Here is an 18,576-nt window from a genome sequence, read left to right on the forward strand (position 1 = left end):
TTACTACATTCCAATAACACGCCCCAAGAGCAAGTAGTCATGAAGTTTAGCGTAATCTAAATTTTTGAACATTTCTTCCTTTGTTTCATTACCCTTCATTATCTGGAATGGGAAAACTATTTGAATCTGGTAACTGGATATTTATTTGTGAGCACAGAAAATGACTGAAGCTGTTTTTAAAGATTTCCTTTTGCTTTCAAGGTTCAGGTTCTGACTTGAAACATTTGGAATGTTACAGAAGAATCAAGCAGTTTCTGTAAGCCCTATATTTTATCTCTCCAGAAACAGGGCAGACATCCCTGGGCATTGCCAGGCTGGGAGAATCCAAGGAAAACAAGAAAAATAGAAGGGCTCATGGGCAGAGGAGCTAAAGAGATAGAGGAGTAGGCTGTGCCCCTACCTTGTCTAGAGTGGCTGCTGCTCCTACTTAACCCTTCCCCCTCCCTGGAAAAACAAAGTATATTTTGCTTAGAGATGCTTCTGTTGGGAATAATGATTTCTCTTTCAAAGCTGGGGGACAGAACTGTACTCGATGACTTATGTAGAGGAAACCTTCTCACTGATTGTTCTTTCTAAATCTGTTAGAATGGGTCTACCTCAGGGAAAACACGAAATATGTTATCTGCTACCCTTTTTCTTGTTATTTTTCCCAATTCTCATGTCTTTATTCTTTACTCATCAGTTTGAGGAAAATTCACCTATTTTCAAAGGTTTCCAAGTAAGCCAAGCAACAGAATAGGCCAGGTGGATGGAATACATAAAGGCAGGTGCAGCCCCCGTCTGATCTGATTTTTTCAAGGTGTGAAGCCTGAGTTACGTCATGAGGTTAGGGTTCAGCACCTTCTAGCAAAGTGCGGGTGCGGTGGAAATGTCTGCTCCGGCTGCCTCGGTCAGTGCATGGGAGCCTCGTGGTGGTAGGGGTGGACGTGTGCACTCAGCAGCACATAGTAGGTTGAACATGCCACTTTTCAGCAGCACATAGTAGGCAGAGCATGCTACTCAGGAGGTGAATCCCTCACTCTTCTAGAGAGGCAGCAGCCTCTGAGAAAGTGCCTGGTTTATATGATAGGACTGTCTCACATGTTAAGCCCAAAAGTTCTTCTCAAGTGGCTTTTTTTAGAGCACTGCATTGACAGGACTTGAGTAAAGCTAGGATAGGCACCTCATTTTTAATGAACTTTTTAATCTTTTCCCTTCTAACCCCAAGTCCATAATAAGCACTTAATAACATTTTGTGGTAGAGGACAAGAAAATTAAGAAAATTCTTTTCCTGGTCATTGGAAAAGTTGAACTTCATAACTTAGGTGAAGCACTTCCTTGGCCTTTTGGGATTTCTGGAAAAATTTTGGGTGCCTTTGTTCCAAGTTTCCTCTCCCAGCTCACCAGTCTATAATCCTACAGCAGCATGACACTGGCCAGACTAAAACTTTTTGAGCGTAGGCAGAGAAATTTTTTATATGGTGTTAAATCTCTCCATGATTTTATATAATTGAAATGCACATGAAATGATCTTTATGATAGTCTTTTGAGAGGATTCTCTTTTGATTTTGTAATAGACCAGTTGTTCTTAGCCATGGCTGCAAATTAGAAGCCCTTGGGGTATTTTATAAAAATACCAATGCCTGAGACCCACCCCTGGAAATTTATTCAGTTGGCCTGGCAAAAGCTCCCCAGGTGATACTAATACATAGTTAGGTTCGCAAACCATTGAAATAAAACATTCTTTGTCCCACGTGATTTTTTTTAAAAGATATTTTCTAGATTCCTAATGGTTTTAAATATTTATCTTCCTCTGAAAGTTAGGGGCAGCATTCCCCCTCTCCTCCACCTCCTCTCTTACCCCCAACCCAGTGCTTCACGAGCCTCAGTTTCATGTTGACTGGTTCCTGCCTTGCAGTCCCTGAAGTACGAGAAGTACACAAGTCAAAACTCATATAGCTGGCCCATCCACTAAACTGGTTTTGGAGAAAGGAAGCAATCACAGGGGACACAGGCACTGAATACACAGCTGCCTGATGTCTTGACTCTTGAAATGAGGAAGTGATGATATAACGAACAAAATCCATTCAGATTTTTGCCAGGTTCTAGCCTACAAAAAAATCTCCTGGTGGTTCTTATGTCTTACAGCCAAGACTGCCTGCTTCCGTAAGAAATAATATTTTAAGGAAGGAAAAAATGCACATGGGAAAAAAGAAGTGCTACTAAAATGACTTTCTAAAGCCAGACCTGGGCTCCATTCATAAACCAGCCTATGACCTTGAGCAAGCCATAAACTTGATGGCCTCCGAAGTAACTTCCTTCGCTAAAACGCTTTGATTCAAAGGGCTCTCCTCAGCCTCTTTCTTTTCAAACTGTGCAACAGAACCACAGAATTTTAGATCTAGGGGGACTCTAGAATTCATGTAGACACCTTCCAGAATCTTGTAGTCATTTTGCTGAAATTAGTATCACTTAGCCATTGCACAAGGAGTTAGGATATTTGGGTTAACTTCGCGTTACTTTATAATACTGCTGCATTTCTTCAACCTCAGAGCAGTTAAATGTTGATGTGGTATTAAGCTTGGAATTCAGGACTTAGTGGCCATAGCTGGTGATGATTTAAGTGTATTTGTACATAATCTTGTCCAACTGGGAAACTTTTTTAAGTTCCTTTGAGAAATTAGGCAATAATATTTCCAAAGAATGGCTCTGATTTATCACCTAGTAGTAAAATCTATTTGCAGAGTTTCATTACCAAGCCATTTTGGGATATTCAGAAACAGTACATTGCAGGAGAAAAGCAGCAGCTTTTCCCCCAGTGGTGAAATATTGTTATTCCAGTCATTCCCCTGTAATTTCTTTGCTTTTTATTTTACACACTACTTCAGTAATAAAATATAACAGGGCGTTTTTAATTCTTCAGTTTATATATGCACCTGAAAGAATAGCTTAGAAAATTTAATTCTTTCATATCGCAAATGTTCTTTGACCTCCTACTATGTGCCACACAGTGTTCTAGATGCTGGGAATGCAGCTGTGAACAAAATAGACAAATTCCTTATCTTCATGCAGCTTATGTTCCAGCGAAGAGAGATAGGCGATAAAAAAAATAAATAGGAAAATAATGTACATAAAGTGACGGGTGCTAAATAACCAGTCTCATTGCAGGCACTGGTTTAGGATAACTGTATCCATGAGTTTAAAAAAATAAAGAAGCTGAGGGACATTTTAATTTATTTATAGTGTTTTAAGAATTAGCATGAAACTTCTGATGATATTCAACAAAGTTCAGAACCAAAGGAAATAGACCGACTTGAAATAAAAAGAGGTAGAAGATTTAAAGTAGATATAGGTGTCCCTATTGGTACCAGCTACCACCAGAAACCATGGACTCGGTATCCCTGGAAATGTTTGATAGGGATATCAGCATTTTACCATCTCGAACTGTGAAAATGTTTTTCTCAGGGACAAATAATGGACTAGGTTTCTAGTTGAGGTCTTTTTCAGCTTTAGAAACTGTCACTTTTAAATATTAGGCTAATTTTGTTTATATGCATGCTAATAAAAGAAAACAAAAGACTAAAAACATTGATTAGCACAACCCCAGCTGCCCTGGCTGTGCCTCAGATGCCATGAAGGGCGGCACTGTTGAGTGAGGGTTTTGTTTTTCCAGATAAAGCAGAGACTTGAAACAGTTGTCCACAACTGACAACTGATAAAAATTCCCAAATGGTATCAAGAGAGAACTAGGAGTAAAAGGGCTCAAGTTAGACTATGGCTTCTCCTTTGTTCCATATTCTTTGTATTCTGGTTTTGGTTTTGGTTTGATTTGGTTTCTCGGCAGGTGCCTGAACTTCTCCTCTAATTACTGATATGGAGAATATAATGCATTTGTCAATTGTAACTGAAGCATTGGGGGACTTTATAAATTAATGCTGACAAAATGATGAGATCATTGGAATTGTGTAGAAGTGTTCTTCCCAGCTGCCTCCTTTATAAATCAGAGGACTAGGCCCTATGACCTTTGCTGCCCCCTGTCAGCTCTTGAGAGCTGGGATTCAAATATTGCTGGACCCCAGTACATTTATGCAAGCTTCCTCTCCCTTAGATGGATCCTTGTGCAAAATAATTATCCCCCATTTAATAGACATAGAAGCTGAGGTAGAAGTTAATTGAGCTGCTTCGGTGATAAAGTGAGTAAACATTTGAATCTGAAAATGAACCCAAATATATTCTTAGCCTTATCCCAGTCATCATTTTTGTCTGGAGATTAGAATCATGGAGGAAAGGCATAATTGCAGTAAAAATCAACCATTCGACTGGAGCTGTAAACCCCAAATCAGGTACTTAGGTGGCCACTTAAGAGTGAACAAATCTCCAGCACAAAGACCTGTTTCTTGGTTTCCAGCTGTGAGCAGGATGGTCATTGGGTGAGCTAACAACTTCAAGGAGGTAAGAAAAGAAAGAGAGGTCCTGATTCCAGCTGACACTGTGTCTGACCTTTCAAATGAAAAGGGACTGGAATCAGAGTTTGATTGTAGATTTTACTGAGGTGTTCAGCTTCTGGACTAATCTATTCACACCACCTTTGAACTTACGATATTATGTATGATAACAAGGGAGCTGATGCTTTTACACTGCCAGGAGATGGTGGGTTAATTAATACCCTTGTTGATAATGAAGCAAGATGAAATGAAGTGAGACAGAGCCAAAGCGTAAGGTCATTAACATACACTAATTAATAATGGAAATGTGGAGGTTTTCATTACAGCATACCCAATGGGCAAAGGACGATGTTTCATGAATACGGATGTAATAAATAGAAATATAGGATACCTTTCAGGGAAACTATTCCTATTTAGAAAGAGAATGATACACTGGAATGTGTTCTGGAAAATAGCATCATTTTTGTGTTTAGTACACATACACTCTTCCTATCGTTTGAGCTGTAATTTATAAACTGTGTTTTCACTTCAATATTACAAATGTTTTCAGCATGGGAAATTATGAAAGTGTTATAATTTTCCAATGAGATTAAAGTTTCAGAGAAATGTGGAGTAGTTTATTCAGTGGTCACCCAGTATTTTGTGAATTGAGTGGAAAGATGAATGCTTTTATTAAACTCTTAGTTTTATGATTAGCTTTCAGTTATCCATCCTTGTTTATTCTATGTCCACTGTTTTAATTTACTGTAATATGTGTGTGTGTATGTGTGTGTCTGTGTGTGGATAGCATAAACGTAGAAAATAAAACATTTGGATAATTAACACTGATATTTGATTAAAGAGAAATATTTACAATTGCTTTACCAAGTGTGGTTCGTATTATTAAATGGTGACTATTTTACAGAAGATTTTATAAAGGGAAAGTGCAAGTTTAGAGCACACTGGAAATGGACTAAAATCTTGTAGGGTTATGGAAATTCATTTCAAGAAGTTCTGAAAATAGGAAATGGAAACTGAAGTACATGAAGGAAAAGAATCATCCCAGAAATTAGACCCTGAATATCCTGGCTGTAAGGATAGTGAAAAACCTGAGCATCTTAACAAGAGTTTACAGACCTTCTCCTTTAAATGTTTGTAAGGGAAAAGGCAGCTGGTCTCTGGTGTGTTAGATTAAAGGCCTTGTCCTAGAGGCTAGAGGGGAGCTGGAGGGTATTTGAAAGCTTCTTCACACCATGTTCTGAACGAAACACACAGGTGGCTGCTTGTGTCTGCTGTCAGTTCTGGTGGTGAGCTCCTCAACTCCTGACACAAGTTTTCTCTGTGTAAATTGCAGCCGGTATGGAAGAGTTAGAAATTCTCCTTTATCACATGGGCACATTTTATTTGCCTCACCTGAAATGCTTTCACTCCCACTTCAAATACCCTACTTGACGCTCATCTTTTCAGGTAGACTTCCAAGAAGGACAAGAACCTCTTTGTTCCTTCTTCAGTAAATGTCTGATTTTTCAGAATGGCTAGAGGGTAAATTGTTGCAAATAATAAAATATTCTGGTATTCTGAGAGTTACCATAAACATGTGCCTGGATTGTCAATGTTCAAAGAATCAGAATATGTAAAATTAGAATCCATTTTCAAATACAGAATATGAGGGACCTGTTCAGTAAGTCACAGATTTCATGTAGAAACACAAGTTTTATTAATATATAAATAAGATATTGGCTTTAGTCTTTGATGTAATATATAAATAAGATATTGGCTTCATCAACCTTTGATGAAGGTTGATTTTGAAACATAAATCTTCGGTGTGCTTGTATATTTTCTCAGAAAAATAAATTTGAGAAATAATTTTCTTCTTATATTCTCTCTCTCTAACATATACGCTTTAAAGATGGAGACTGCATCTTTTATTTCTTTTCTACTGGTAGATCTTTGGAAAAAGAATCTCTACAACAGAGTGTCTCAGTTAGCTTAGTAGTAACTAGTATTTTTGCTCTTTTAAAAGAAATATGCTGTTCTAAATCTTAGACATTTTATAAACTACAGTATTTGCTAAGTTGTGGGTCTATTGGCAAACTTAATATTACACTTGAGTAGACTCTTCCTTCCCCTTCCCCTCCCCCCTCCCCTCCCCCCTCTTCCTCCCACTCAGAGATATTGCATATTTTCCTCACAGGATTGACAGGTTTAACGTGAGAACATCAGATGTCCTTGACTGAATTTTAAAATGCTTGTGATATGGTCCTCAAGAAAAATTTAACATCCTATCAGAAAATGAAAAATAAAAATAACTCTTTCTGTATGAGTGTGTCAACTTCAATAGTTTTATAAATGTGATGAAGGAACTGCCAGTTGATAGCAATTTGTTGATTATAATCACTGCATGTTAATCTCTCACAGCATGTTTCAATCAAATTATTGCTTCATTTAAAGAATGCAATGCCACAGAATCGCTGCAATTGACAAGCGCACATGTAAAAGGGGTATACTTTGAGTGGAGAATTTTGCCTTAAACATACCTATAATTGAGCTTTTCCTCATTTCTCTTTGCAGTCTTTCTCATTATAACCTCCCCCTCCAATTTCCCATTATCCTCATTTTCTGCCCTTGGGGCTTTCTTGCTCTACAATTGAAACTATTCTTTTCGTTCTGTTTGCAGCATTTTTGCCTTGTACCTAAGGCTGCTGCTTGGCCGGCAGTCATTCCCCCAGATCTCAGAAATAAACATGGATTCGAATCATTATATATGGGTGCACAAAAAGTATGAAAACTAAACAAAAAATCACAAAATATCTTGACATAATCTAAATAATGATGGAAAGCATGTTTCTGAGCAATACTGCCTCTTTTCTGCTTCAGACTTGGTATGCTCACCTATACTCAGCATATCGAATACTTGGTGAACTTCTACAAATTTTAATCCTTTAAATGAAGTTCACTTAGTATGAACATGGAAACTACAAATGAAATTTGTCCATTGCAGACCTTGCTGGAGTGCTCAACTTACATTCTCAGCCTAAAAATGAATACACTTTTAGGTGATTGGAAATGTTTACAGGAACCATGATAGAGAGTTTTTCCAATTTTAAAGGGCCTGCTATTTTCCTTTTTACATCCTTTTCAATGTGCATTAAATGTACCTTTCTGAAGAGATATGCATAGCATTTAGAGTAGATGAGGATTTTCCCCTAAATTTCTTTGCTATCTTACTGGTCTACCAGGCTTAGAGCTATCTTAAATCTAGTGCCAAAAAAACTGTTTCATTAAGAAACAAAAAAGAACAGAGTGAAGACTTTTTCATCCTAATTTTGGGTCTTCTCCAGAGATGGTCCTCTGTGTCTTAGCTTGCTTTGATCTGAATCGGAAGGCATTGCAAGCTATTCCCTTTACCACCAGTGACTCCTGTAGAACAGTCTTAGCAAGCACAAATCCTGCTAGTGCTGATTGATGTAACATGCACATCTCAAAACTGTTATGGCAATTTTGCCATATTTGGCAATTTTGCCATATTTGACAGCCTCCTGGGGAAGGCGTTCATTCTTTTTAAAAGACATGTTCCGCTAATGCGTCTTCATCAGCACAATCTGGAAATCCACAGTAGTGCACGATAGTTCTCATTTGCAAATAACCATCCTAAATCCATTTTTGTTAAGGAGTTTATATGTAGATTTAAAAAGGACTGTGTCCTTCAATATGCTTTTCCTATTTCTGATAATGGGGAAACTTGAGAACCAGATCACATTGTCATTGCATAGACATTATTTGTGATTAGTTATGGCTGCATATAGCAGACAAACTCTAACAGTGATTTAAACAAGACGTATTTCTATATTAGTGTAGAATTATGTGCAGTCCTGAGCTTGTAAGGCCACTCTGAAGTCAGCCAGGACTGAGACACTTCTAGCTCCTTCCTCCTGAGTCCCTAGTGTATGACGTTCACTTAATGGATCAAGTGGATATGACACAACTGTCATCATGTTCTGCTGTTCCGTCGTGGGCGGATGGAGAAGTCAAGAAGGATGGAGAAGCTGAAGAAGAGCACACCTGACCATCTTTAAGAAATTTCCCCAAAGTACCACACACTGCTTCTGTTTATATCTCATAAAACAAAGTCTAGAATCACAGCCACATCTAGCTGAAAGTGACAGTGGGAAATGTCCTGTTTTGTTGTGTTGTGTGTTAATATCAAGAGAGAAATATGCCTAGCGAAAATCAAGGTTGATTCCTAAAGAAAGGGGAAATGGCATGCGGTCTTGAAATAGACAGGAGCTTATGTGAGTTTGTTTAATGTGTTAGAGCCAAAGCTGTAATTACATTTTGTTTCTACAAAGTACTATAAACATACTCTGATTTAAAACAGTGGATAATCATTTGTTGAAAGCCTATTAAGTAGTTTGGGTTAGCTCTTCAACAAGTAAATATTTAGAATAATCTCACATATTCTAAGCATGCAGGGTTAACCTAGCTTTAAAGATTTACTTTCCTATGTCTGATTTGAACCACTGAATTCATGTTTGCGAATTCTCCATCTTTCACTATACAATTTTTCCTAGGAATTGTTAGAAATACTTTTTATGAAAGAAAGTATACATATATTTAGAAATAGTTTATAGGTTAAGGCTTGGAAGAAGTTATTTTTTAACAATGGCATAAGATAAATTTATTGTTTAGCATTTAGTATGTCATTATATATAATAAGTGTAATATATTATATATAAGTTCTAGAATTTCTGTTCAACAGAAACAGCAACAACCAAAAAAACATAAAATAAAATTTTACTTGTCTGAAACTCAGGGCTAATGATTTATAGTGACCAGAAAAAATTAACGTTCAGAATGATGATCTATTTCAGATTTTGAAAGAAAGTTGATAATACAGATTCTTCTTGCTACTTGAGAAATAAAAATATTACAGCCCATCCTAAGTTAATTCAAGTAGTAGGGTTACAGCTAATTTCTGAATATGACCATGATCCAGGCCTCTAGTAGGATTTTAGATTTAAGTTCATTTTTCTTTGTTTCATGAAATTTTGGGCTATTTTATCGACAAGCACATAGAAACACTGTATCTTAACGCGTTATGTGATGTGAACTCAGGACAATTACATGAGGCTGAGTGAGTCTTAGAACTGACATTCATTTTTGTTGGTAGTTGCTAGCAGATTGGTATTGAAGGCTCATGCTCATAATAATTCCCATGTTCTAATCTATACCATCAAACAAAATGATATTTGCATTGATCATGAAGAAATTGTTCCTCCTGGCTCATTTGCTGAGAGCAACTGCTGCTTCTAATCAATGAGCTGTGGAACTGTGAGAAAAGTCTGGGAAAAAGCAGTGTGATACAAGATGTGAGAGCTGATTATCAGAATATCCTTATTTCCCTATAGTCTGGTTAGTATATGTCCCCACCATTTACTCGGAGGCTCCTCTCTAGGGCCATCAGACCAGGGACCATCCACACACCAAATCCAGGGGCCTTCGAAGCTCTGGCAGCTGACCCTCCTTCTGGTAGCATTTAACACTGAAGATCTGCATTCTCTTCCATCCTCTCCTGTTGGCTTCTAGTTCTCCTACTTCTCTGTTCTTCTCTGTCCCCTTCCTTAACTTACCGTTGCCCGAAGACCCATTGATTGGTGGTTTGGGAATTCATGTAGGTCTCAGCCATATCTTTACGTAGTGGTTCCCGTAATCATAGCTCAAGTCCTCTTTGGCACACACTGGTGTTTGGTGGTTTTGCCTGGTAATTTCACTTACAGCAACCTAGGGAACCCAAACTCGACATATTTAAACATAAACTCACCCTCCTCTCTTATTCTTCCCTTATGCAAATTGATGTACCCACAGCAGCATGCTTCATCTGTCTCCCTGTCACTCCTCCTCTTGACAACCTCCCTCCACTTCCCATTTCCTATAGCATGAGCCCCAGCCTCCTTCATCTAGCACTTAAAGGCCCTCTAGGAATTGACGGCAACCCACTTTTCTAGCTTTAGTTTTCTGTTCCATCACTATTTCTCAGTGTTAGCCTAGACCAAGAGTCATACCCACCGGTAGTTCATATGAGTGGGTGAATTCAGCCAGGGCAGAACGGTGATAACTGGAGAGCACATCCCGTATGAAAAAGGACAACTGTTATTCTACTCTAACCCATCGCTGCCATAGGAGAGATAGGTCTAGTATTGCCAGATCCTCTGATTTCACAAGAAAGAAATGATGTCTTCTGATTGCATTGTCATTTAACAAAAAAGCATCTGTACGGGCTAGACAAGCCCCACAGGCCACAGACTGGTGACTTGGCCGTAGACACATTGATCTCCACTTCTTTGCTCACATTTACTTTACCTCTTTCTCCTACAGTTCTTCTGGGATGTTCAAATGTCACCCATAATCCACCAGTTTGGTGGAGCGTGCCCTGGCAACACCAGCACTTTGGCGTTTCTCTGCTCCCTTCGGCTCCTGTGGCATTTATGGATGGTGCTACTCCATTGAAATGTTACCTTGTTTAGTTCATTTCATGGGGTGCATGCCAAGCGCCCTAACTCATTATAAACATGAAGGCATGGACCTCTCTTTAGCTCCCTGTCTCTGAACCTCCAAACCCTTAACAAATGCCTTATCAGCATCAGAGGCACTTCTCAACATGCAGTTTTTGTTGGCTGATTGATGGTACTTGGAGAATTGGGACAGGATCTAAATTTTATTTTATAAACATCAATAATAGGTAGTGTTTTTGAGTGCCTAGTGTATACCAGGTTCTCTGCCTATTGCTTGCATATATATCTTATGTAATCCTCACTACAACTCTGCTAAGTGTGGATGATTTCCATTTTTCAGATAAATTAACTTAGGCCCAGAGATGTTAATATGCTTAAGACAACCCAGCCAGTAACCAGCTCTGATTCCATTTGCATCATTTACATTGGATGCAGTTCTTGGGCTTCCCAACAGGCGTGGCACATACACACATGTACCCCAAATGGATTAGAATTGTGTCACTGTGCTGGATCTGCTGATAGGGGCTGGGCAGCAGGAGTTCTGAGGCCAATTGCCTCGTTAATCCCAGGGTGACCTTCACATGTGACCCTTTCTCTCTGTGCCGTGGTGTAAAGGAGGTAGAGAGTGCTGTGTCCATTACTCTGCGTTCCTCCTAGTGAAAATTTTAATAGACAACATATAGAATTAAATGTTTGGTCACTAGGGAAATAATACTGGTGATATTTAAATCATTCCTTCCCAAAGAAAGAATGTTGGAATGCCAAAGCCAAATTTTACAAGTTAAAATAAAAATGAATTTCATTATTTGAAGGATGCCACCTAAGTCCTGTGTATATTAAGTCTCTGTTATAAAAGGGGCGACTTTTATATTTGACGTAAAATCAGCATTAAATAAGCTTTTATTGTGCAAAAAAAAAATCTAAAAACAAAACTAGATCTTAATATTTGGTACTTTTACATGACCAAGCAACAGTCTGTGGTGAATTTGTACAAATATGCAGGTATTGAGTGAATTTAAAAGTTGTAGAAAAAAGCCTTGTCCATTTGAGGTTATCAATATCACTTTCAAAAATTGAGAATTCACTGGCACAGAAACAGCTTTCAGTGGAGTTGCCCTTTTATTCTATGATTCAAACATGAACATTGAAAAAAATTGTATTTATACTTCATCAGATTACATGGTATACTTTGGCTCTGCTTTTCAAAACTAATGGTGAGTTGTAACATTATAAGGCCAGAAATGGCTCCTTGAATTAAAGATTAAGTAGAATATTTTTTAAGAGTGCCTAAAATTCCATTTCATCTGAAATAGAAATATAAAAGCATAACTGTATTTCAGGGAATATGAGTTAGTGCAGAAATGTTAAATATTCACATTACCTTACTTAGAATAAATGACTGCTGTAAGCAGTTGTCTATGAAAACTCTTTTTATTTGCTTTCTTGGTAATTCTCTTTAACAGGCGATTGCTTTCATCATTGCAATGCATTTTGCTTATGAGTGTTGAAAAAATTCCTGAAGTAGATTTCTATAATTGTTCTAAGTAACCCTATACTCCTTATGATTTCTAGACTTCAGGATTTTTTGCTTTAAAAAAAGTAAGTTTAAACCTTTTAGTAACATTTAGATCTGTTTTTCTATTTTGATTAGATTTTTATAAAAGAACCCTATAAGAAGGGTCTGTACCAAACCTCTTAATATTACACCTTGTCACAACTTTAGGATGCTCTAGAAACTGGTGTTTTTTGCAGAAATAAAATGGAAATTTTTAGCAATTGATACACTTAAAATGAGACTGATAAAATATTTTAATGTATACATAAAAGCAAAATACATTCAAAAGAAATTTTAAAACATGAGCAATTCTCTTCCTATGCCTTAGAAATTAAAATGGTATCATTTTATTTCTCTGCATCTCTCTAACCCTTGTTACTTTGTTGTTTTTTTAATAGCAGCCATTCTAATGGGTGTAAAATTGCACCTCATTGGAGTTTTTGTTTACATTTCCCTGGTCGCTAATGTTTTGGAGCATCTTTTCATGTGATTTTTGGCATTTGTATATCTTCTTTGGAGAGATGTCTATTCAAGTCTTTTGCTCATGTTTAAATTGGGTTGTTTCTCCTTTTGTTGTTAAGCTGGAGGATTTCTTTAAAAATTCTGGATTTTAAACTTTTATCAGATATGTGCTTTCCAAATATTTTCTCCCATTGTGTAGTTGTCATTTTACTTTCATGATAAAGTCCTTTGAAGCTTAACAGTTTTGAACCTTGATGAGGTCCCATTTATCTATTTTTTATTTTGTTGCTTGTGCTTTGGGTATAAAGTTCAAGAAACCATTGACTATCATAAGGTCCTGAGGATGTTTCCCTAGGTTTTCTTCTAGGAATTGGATAGTCCTTTTTTGGGTCCATTTTAAGTTAGGTTTGGAAAAGGTGTGAAGTAAGAGTCCTTTTTTTCGCAAATGGAGATCTAGTTTTCCCAGCACCATATGTTGAAGAGACTGTTCTTTCCCAATTGAGTGGTGAAATAGAAATACTCATTGCTGATGAGTAAAATGGTACAGCCACTGTGGAAGACAGTTTTGCGAGTCCTCAGAAAGCTAAATATAGAACTACCATATGATCCTTCAATCTCACTACTAGGTATTACCCCAAAGAATTGAAAACAGAGATTCAAACAGACGTTTGTACATCAATGTTCATAGCAGCATTATTCACAGTTGCCAAAAGATGGAAGCAACGCAAGGGTCCATCCACCACTGAGTGGATAAATAAAATGTGGTATATGCATACAATGAAATATCATTCAGCTATAAAAGAGAATGAAGTTCTGATGCATAAGACAACGTGGATGAACCGTGAAGTCATCCTGTTAGTGAAATAAGCCAGAAACAAAAGGACAAATATTGTATGACGTCACTGATTTGAAAGAACTAGAACAAGCAAACTCATAGAGTCAGTATCTGGAATATAGGTTACTAGGGGATGGGGTGGGGAGAGGAAATGGGAAATTAAGGCTAAAAATATACAGGGTTCCTGTTTAGAATAATGGAAATGTTTTGGTGATAGACAACAGTAACGGTAGCCATCATTGTGAAAGTAATTGACAGCACTGAAATATATATATATATAAGTGTGATTAAAAGGGGAAATGTTAGATTTTATATAAGGTAACAGAATAATTCTTTTTTAATCCATGGAACTACACTAGATAAACAGTGAATCTGTAGTTCAACCATGGACTTTAGTAGTAAAATTATAAAAATGTGCTTTCATCAGTTGTAACAAATGTACCCCATCAGTGCAAGGTGCTAATAATAGGGTGGTATATGGGAATCCTGTATTTTAGACATTGTTCTGCAAACCCACATCTTCTGTAATTAAAAAAAAAATGGTGATAAGGTAGAGAAAGGTCCTGTATTAACATCAGTATGGCTAATTATCAGCATGAATTATAGAGCAATTTCAATCAAGGCTTTAGATTTTGACAGCACATTTGATATGTTTTGTTTTGTTACATAGTACTTAAAACTCTAATAGTATTTGCCCTCCAGTTGTGATGATTATCGGCATTTTGCTTTCATAATGTACAAATGTTTGTTCCCTGTATTCAAAAAGCGACCACAAAAATATCCTGTTTTGGGGGGGGCAAGGGGGGGTTATTCTCAAAAGGATACCTGTATATCTTCTTATTTAATGATGAGCTAAGAATTTGGGATTAGATTTAGTGATTGATTTAATGAATTCAATTTCAAAGAAAATTTTTTATGTGTATTAATAGCTAGGTATTCAAAGAGAAATCAAAATAAATGTCTTTTTATTCAGAATGTGAGTATATACAGCAGCTGTGGATTTGTTTAAATGAAAGATGCTTTTATTCACAAAGGTGCTTTTCTACCTAGAGCCTTAAACTACTATTAATTAAGTGCATATGATATAATGGATAATTATAATGCTTTAATATGGAGGCCAGTGGATTTTCTAGTCTTTCTAAATGGCTATTGTTGGCTTATAGTCTTCAGGGAATAATTCATACAGCCATTGTAATTCTAAAAATATCTCTAAATACCAGTGGGACAGCCTTTTTTGAAGGATGGCTATTATAGAATGCACTTTAATGTCATTTTGATTATGATTTTTATGCCTATCATTCAATTACTTCCAGAACCTGTGCAGCAAAAAAAAAAAAACAATACTGAAAAAAGATAAAAGAAACTTTATATATAGAAACATTCAGAACAATATAGTTGTTAAATAGAGAAAGATTTTGTTAGTAGTATTGGGAATCTCTTCTATTCATTGGGATTTTAACCGTTCTATTCATGAGAATTTTAACTAGAGATATTTTTCTGTAGCCTCATTGTTTTTGTTTTAATTAAAATTTCTATGGATGTGAGATAATTAGGTAAATGCTGTTGAATATTAAACATGGTAGTAGCTGAAGGGAAAATAAGCATTTCTGGGTCAAAGCCCTTAACAAAATATTGTCATATATGGGCTGATTAATTGAATCAAATGCTGAATGGGTTTGCTAACATCCAACCGGACTCTCATAGTCAATTCATTACAGAAGCTTGTTCCAGAATGAAATGACTGGTTATGTCAAAGTTAATGGTGTTCTTTTTAATCTCTACTACTAACGGAGTAAGCCTTGTTTAGAGAATAGTTCTAACCTCATTAAATGACGTTAAGGGTAAGAACATTCCAAAGAGCCTGTACCTGTCTGCCACAGTAAGCATTTTAAATGCTGAATGTTGAACCAGTGCTCTCAGTTCTGTCACCCAGTGACACCCAGTGGTTTCTGTATATTGTCAGCTCCTCTCTAGACAGGCACATAGAAGACTACAGCGGATTCAAGGCTACTCTGTGGTCCTTGCTTATTGTATGTAATATTGAATGAAAAAAAAGAACAATCCTCAGTTTAATTTCTAATCTGGCAGAGAACCATATTTAGCACAGAGAAATTTTGTACCTTATAAATGTTCCTATTTAACAATGCTTCAGATTGATGGTTTTCAAACTATTCCAAAGTATTCTAGAGTTTTAGGCATTATGCAAATGTTAGACTTTAATTTTCAACTTTTTATAACTGTAATGAAAGTCATACAAAGTTTCAAGTGTATATTACACGTTTTTCAACATCGAGGGTGACTAGTGATTACCTTGGGCTGCTATTACGCTTTATTACTTTTTCATATAACTAAAATATAGTGTCCAGAATGTAAATGATATGAAAATTAAATCATACAGCAAAATGAATTTTAAGAGAAGGAGACGAGATAAAGACTTAGGGCAAAATCACAACTTTGCATTCTGCATATCATCTTTGCTGTCATTTGCAAATTATACTGGAGATCAGAGTTGGCCTGTATAGCGGTTCCATATTACATCTAAGCTGAACTTTTCTAAGAACACTGAAGGCAAAGAGGCAATTAAAATGGAAGCTGTTTTCATTGCTTAAAGGGTATAAAAGGGACTAGGAAGGAACGTTTTGTGATGCGCTATACCTACTCTCCATTTTTAACTGAACTCTGTCTCTTTTGACAACTGTAAGACGATCATTCACCACTTTCCCAACGTCGTACAGACGCATGTGACAGATGAAGGGGCGTGGCCTTGGCGCCTGACGTGCGTCCTCCATGTTTGACTATCCGTTGTTCTGGCCCTAGACTTAGGTCAGTGGCTTTGGGAAACCTTCAGTTATTAGAAGGCACAGACGTCATTCCCTGCAGAACTGGAGTACATACCTCAGAAATATCAGAAAATTCATCTTTAAGCATATTATTTATGCATTGCTTTTCCAGAACGTCTTTACCCGCAAATATAAATGATGTTTGGGGGCAGAAAGTGGTCAAGTTGTATGTTTGGAAAGCATTGCACAAGAAACATCTCATTGCCTGGGGTATTCTATGTAAGGAGTTTTAAAATCTCAACTTGAATAAATAACATATCTTGTGGCTAAAATTCTCCCATTTGAATCCCCACCTCCACGACCACCATTTACCATGTTCCTGCCATGACTACTGCTCTAGGGTCAGTACAAGTAACTGCCCTTCTGCCGTCCTCTCTGCTCACCTTGTTCTGTTCTCCTTCCTCGCAGAGACGCTGCTCGATGACTTTCTCCTCACGTACACGGTCTTCATGACGACGGCTGACCTGTGCCAGGCGCTGCTGAGACAATATCCTTCCGTAACGTCAGGATGCCCCGCGCGCTCTCAGACGGGGTCTCCCCTTAGGGCTTGGCTGCCTTCCTCAACTCCACGGTAGTGTGTGGACATGTTAAATGGTAATGATATCCAGGCTATAGATGGTGGAGGGAAGGGGTGGCTGGCAATGCAGAGCCGCTGTTTTCACATCCTACACAGAAGGTGTTTTATTATTTATATTATATTTTCTTGAAAGCTGCCCCTCATGACTCCTTAGAAAACCGGAGTAAATCTGGCCTACTGGGTGAATCCCAGAGTCATGAGCGTGAGCAGAATGGCACAGTATCACACGAAAAAACGGACTAGGTCCGTTTGGAATGCACCGTCAGGGCCAGGCCACTTACTGGGGAGACAGAGGGGATGCCGTGTCTCTGAGCAAGTATCCTAGGGGAGACACAGTGGTCTCTCACCCCCCTCCCCGCCCCCTACCAGGGGAGGTCTAAACCACACTCTGGGATCAAATGTCATCTTTCCTGAGCTTTGTCACTCACTGCATGCTCCCTTTGAATGATGGATGTGATTAGAATGTCAATGACCAGTTAAGGAAGCCTTATCATTTTATCTACTAACAGGAAGGCATGTGACATAAAAACGATGAAAGGCCAAAAAGAAAAGCCAGATGAATTTACTGAAAGTCTCAAAAAGGGTTTCTTGCCCCACAGTGTTTAAAGACGATGCTTCAGGAGCATTTCCGTAGCCTGTTAACTGTCGTACTTTTATTAAACCAAACTGAAGACCACATATGAAAGTTCTTAGGAAAATGGAACTTTAATATACCAATGTTTTATTGAACCCTAATGACAATGGTCTTGTTAATTATTCTTTACCTATTAAGTACTTTTACACATCTTCCACTTTGCAGCATTTTCCTGCTTGGAAGAGTATTTTAAACTCCATTAAGGGCATAATTGAAATAAAATCTCTATTGATAAATGTGGAAACTAGAAACGGTAATAACTTTTTGGTGTTTTACTATAATCATTACCAAACAAAGCTACAGATATTTTAAACTGTTTAGAATCAGTTCATAAAACTGATCTTAAGACATTATTAGTTTTGAATTTAGAAAATTTCAGTATGTGCAGATTTCTTCCACAGCTTCCAGGTCAAATGTTGCAAAGGAAATCAGCAATAATTGTAAGGTTTTGAATTTGTCATTCTTTGAAAGTGGTTTGGAAAAACATCTGTAAGCTCATTCCATCTACATTTTAATACTAACATATTTCCAAAAGACTTGCCATCCATTAAATAAAATAAAGGATATAAAGTATGTTTTATAGCAGATTGGATTGCTTCAAACTGTTGTTTTTTACTATAATTATATTATTTTATCATTGAATAATTTTATGTCTTATAGGATGCCCCTAAAAAATTCTCTAAAACTTGTAGAAAATTATGCTTTGATTTTTAAACTGACATTTTATATGAAAATTTAGTTCAGTTTCTTAACAGCCT

General features: G+C 37.2%; 1 protein-coding gene and 1 long non-coding RNA gene across 7 annotated transcripts in view; one reads left to right on the forward strand and one right to left on the reverse strand.

The window, feature by feature from the left end:
- The window catches only part of LOC143650870 (uncharacterized), a 90,779-nt gene extending 73,155 nt beyond the window's left edge, over nt 1–17,624 (reverse strand). Inside the window, exon 1 of one of the 3 annotated variants that reach the window (XR_013159700.1) lies at nt 16,991–17,616. This is a non-coding gene — a long non-coding RNA (uncharacterized LOC143650870). Of the gene's footprint in view, nt 1–16,990 lie in introns of all 3 variants that reach the window. The other 2 variants (XR_013159701.1, XR_013159702.1) reach the window with 2 other exon arrangements.
- Nucleotides 1–18,576, forward strand: part of RAPGEF5 (Rap guanine nucleotide exchange factor 5) — a 221,612-nt gene that overhangs the window by 155,256 nt on the left and 47,780 nt on the right. For 3 of the 4 annotated variants that reach the window (XM_077122137.1, XM_077122145.1, XM_077122151.1), the window contains one exon: nt 17,016–17,094. In XM_077122137.1, coding sequence (XP_076978252.1) covers nt 17,016–17,094 — 79 coding nt within the window. Of the gene's footprint in view, nt 1–14,674; nt 16,827–17,015; nt 17,095–18,576 lie in introns of those variants that run through there. The other variant, XM_077122154.1, reaches the window with a different exon arrangement.

The sequence above is a fragment of the Tamandua tetradactyla genome, chromosome 1, assembly GCF_023851605.1.
Source record: "Tamandua tetradactyla isolate mTamTet1 chromosome 1, mTamTet1.pri, whole genome shotgun sequence".
In the NCBI taxonomy this organism is placed as follows: Eukaryota; Metazoa; Chordata; class Mammalia; order Pilosa; family Myrmecophagidae; genus Tamandua; species Tamandua tetradactyla.